Source organism: Arachis ipaensis, chromosome B2 (assembly GCF_059453495.1).
Source record: "Arachis ipaensis isolate K30076 ecotype BB chromosome B2, ASM5945349v1, whole genome shotgun sequence".
Classification (NCBI taxonomy): Eukaryota; Viridiplantae; Streptophyta; class Magnoliopsida; order Fabales; family Fabaceae; genus Arachis; species Arachis ipaensis.
Window position 1 is genome coordinate 111,536,259 of NC_142437.1, and position 4,107 is coordinate 111,540,365.

The following is a 4,107-nucleotide window of genomic DNA, read 5'->3' on the forward strand; positions in this document are numbered from 1 at the left end:
CATCTCAAAATTTGCTGTGAAATTTAACACAACTTTTGTTAGAGTAATTTTTCCTGCAAGAAAAAGACAACTTACCTTCTATCCCTTGAGTTTGCTCTTCACCCTATCAATGACATTCTTGAATCTCTCGCTTCCTTTGATGTGGTTTGAAATTATAGCTCTGAGGTATCTCCCCAGATGAGGCTTCTCTTCAAATTGAGCGACTTCCAAAATTGCTCTTCTCTTCTCTCTGGTGACATTATTAGAAAATAGCAGGGCAATCTTTGCTACACTGATTTTTAGATCAAATATGTTGCAGAATTTTTTCAAGCAGTTTTTAACTTTTTCTATCTGTTCTTTGTTGGCTTCAGCGAAGACTAGAAGGTCATCTGCAAAGAACATACTAGATATAGCTGGGCCCCGTCGTCTTGCTCTAATCGAATTCGTTGCACCTTATCTTATTCTTCTTGTTGGTTTGAAGGTATCAGTCTTTCTCACATTCTAAAGAATTCTATAAGTAACTGAACTCACACAATTCATGATGATTTTGATGAGTTGTTCCTCTACTCCAAATTCTATAAGACACTACTCTAAGAATTTCCAACTTAGCCGATCATATGCCTTCTCAAAGTCATATTTTATTGCCATGTATCTCTTTCTCCCTTTTACTTTTCTCATAATATACACTATCTCTTAGAGCAGGTTTTAGTCTATCTACTACTATTTTAGAAATACACTTATATGTTACATTATATAGAGAAATGGGCTGAAATTGTGTTATAGAATCTGAAAATTTTACCTTTGGAATGAGGGATATCAAAGTGGCATTTAGGTCTTGAATTAGTTATGGATTCTTCCAACATTGTATCATTATTTTTACTACACTTCTTCTCACTATCTCCCAGTTTTCTTTGAAGAATATAGCTGAAAATCTGTCTAGTCTTAGGGCCTTTAAGGATCCAATATTAAAGATCGCATCCTTAATTGTTCCTATCAGTTGGAATTCTGGCCATGTTCTTTTCCACTTCATCTTCCAAGGGTGGATAACAGCAGTCTTCGTCTACTTTCGTCCCACCTTTCCTATCTTCTCCAAATAGCTCCTTGAAAAAAAGAGTGACATATTCCACAAGTCTATTTTGATCTGACAGCCACTCTCCCTCACCAATCTTTAATTTCAATATCCAATTTCTTCTTCTAATAATTGTCTTTGTGTGGAAATATTTCGTATTTCAATCCCCTTCCACCTGCCACTGCTCTTGCGACTTTTGCCTTTACATCATTTCTTCTTTATCAAGGATATCTTCAAGTTCTTTATTCAAATTTCTTTCCAGTTCTTCTAAAAATTTATTTCTTCCATAGCTCTTCTTTCTTCAAATTCCTACTTATTGTATTGATTATTTTTCTCTTTTTCTTGCTTATATATCCGAAGATATCCTTGTTCCATCTCAACATCTTTTTAAAAATGTTGCTCAGCAATCTGTCCTCCTGATAGTTATAGTTCCATCGTTGCCTCACAAAGTCTTTGAAATCAGGGTGTAAGCTCCACATTGCCTCATACCGGAAAGGTTTCTCTCCTATCATGGACTCTCCTAGCTTCAACGAGACCAATAGTAGGTGATGATTCGACTTTACCCTAGCTAAAACTTTCACTTTCGCTTCTTGAAATCTCACTCTCCACTTTGCATTCTCCAGTGCTCGGTCCAACCTCTTAAAAACCCTCTCTAAATTCTCCCATTTAGGTCCTTTCCACGTGAATCTGTATTCCACAGCCCCTAAATCAATTAAAGGAACATTCATTAATCTAGTCCTTGAACCTCCTACAGGCATTTAAATCCACTCTCCCTCCTCATTGCTTTTCACTTGAAGCTGTAATCTCGTTGAAATTTCCAGCATCATCCATTCAGAATTAATATATCTACTAAGTTGTTTAAGGTCTCTCCAAAGGCCGCTTCTTTTATTCTCTTAAGGGCTAGCGTACACTGCAGTTAACAGCCAAGCTTTCTCATCTTCTTTATTAATTTTCATATGCACAAACATGTTCTTTGATTCCATCACATTTACTTATAAATTAGAATCTCTCCACATCACCCAAATGGCCCCACTATATCCTATCGCTTCATCCATATGCCAATACTCGAATCCCAAACCTCTAATCACTCTGTTTGCCATTAACCCACTATAACGAGTTTTCATTAAATTACCAATATTTGGTTTATTCATACGAGTAATTTCTTTTAGGGTGCGACCAAAGGTTTGACTGGCCGCTTTTCTACAATTCCAACAGAAAATAATCATTTAACGGTGAACAGGAGAACATACCATCTCAGGCCTTTAGACGCATAGTATTCACTCCAGGACCTTTATTACTACTTGTGGGCTGCTCCCCCGCTCCTTCCACTTCCATCTGCCCTCATGCCCTTTTTGTTGCTCTGAATTAGGGTGTTGTGCTTCGTAATTCTTCAAAGCTTCCACCATAATGTCTGAACTGATGGAATTAAAGTCTAGAGATTTTGGGTTTGGCTTTTGTATTTTTTTCATGTAAAATTAATAGAATATTTCTTTCAAAATACATGCAGTCAAAGATTTAGTTAGATTTTTTTTAGGAGAGAAAAAATCGGGTGAGCTTATCGTCGAATTAAATGGTTTCGATGAATGTAAAATTTGTATTTATTTGTTTATTATATATTATATATGTATTATTTTGAGTGACAAATTTAAAGTATATATAAACAATTCTAATTAGTTTTTTATTTTCACTTTTAAATTACTGTCCTGTATTAAAGTTCAAATATAAATAACAAATTGTTGAAAGGTATTTTTTACACACAATGTTTAAGGTAATGTTTTCCTGTTTACAATTTTTTTCAATCTTTTCAATTTTATTTATGAACAAGATATAATATAAAAAGTCAACAATAAAAAAATTGCACATACTTATACAAAAATAATATTTGTAACCAAATAAAAATTTTGAACAATATGTTTTTTTTTTTTTTCGAAATAATATATCAATCTATTGTTAAAGTCTGCATGTTATTTTTGTATTCCTATTATTTTTTATTGTTTGTAATAATGGCTTTTGGTTTAATATTTTGTTTATTTTGAACAAATATTGTGTAAATAGTAAAGTGTATTTTAGGACGTAACTTGTAATTTGTTAGAATGAATTCTATTGATTATAAAAAATAATACTAGGAAGACAATAATATAAAATTATTTTATTTAATTTAACATTTATAATTTTATATATATTATATAAAATCATTTATTTATTTTAGTAATAATTAAAAATATAAAATAAAAAATAAATACATTTAAAAAACAAAAAAAAAGGAACAAATTATGACTCTTTTTTATTTCCAAATTATTACTCCCAATCATTTTCGATTGTGAAATATGTTTCAAGTTGAGTCACTTTCAAAAGAAATTGATGGAATACATAGTCACCTTAAGCCCTTGATCACTTGGCCACACCCTTATTTTAGAGCTACCTGTTCATGATATTTGCCTCTACAATTAGGGTTATTTTAGTCATTTCAACCCTCATTATATGAATATGGTATTCCACTTTTTCCAAGTGCATACGTGATAATTTTCCAATTCCAATAGTACAAGGTAAAATAAGCTCAACTCTAATGCTATGCTAATAATGGCTAATTTTTTTGGATATCGACCAAATTTTGGTATAATATTTAATTATTGAATTTTATAATATTTTTTAAAATTTTAGAAACGAGACAATTTATAAAAAATATATTGTATTTTTAATATTTAAATATAAAATATGCAAAAAGTATATTATATATTTTAATATTAAATATACAATATAAAAAATATATTGTTTCATTTTAAAAATTTTAAAAAATATTATAAAATTTAATAACTAAGTATTATACTAAAATTTGTTTAGTATCTAAAAATATTTATTGTTAATTGTTTAAAAAAAAATTTAAATACGCTAATATATTAATTTTTTAATAATTTTTAATTATTAATTTTAATTATAAAAAATATATATAATATATAAAATTAAAATTAACAGTTAAAATTCACTGAAAGAACGTGTAATTGTATACTTGAAAGTTTTACAATAGTTTTTGGAGAAAAAAAATTGAAAAAGCTAAACCT

At 29.9% G+C, this 4,107-nt stretch overlaps 1 protein-coding gene across 1 annotated transcript; it reads right to left on the reverse strand.

Moving 5' to 3' along the window:
- Positions 1–1,323: 1,323 nt before the first annotated feature.
- LOC148575226 (uncharacterized) lies at positions 1,324–1,776 on the reverse strand. The gene has a single exon (XM_088506123.1). It carries the CDS (start codon positions 1,774–1,776, stop codon positions 1,324–1,326), a length of 453 nt encoding a protein of 150 aa, XP_088362249.1.
- Positions 1,777–4,107: the final 2,331 nt, after the last annotated feature.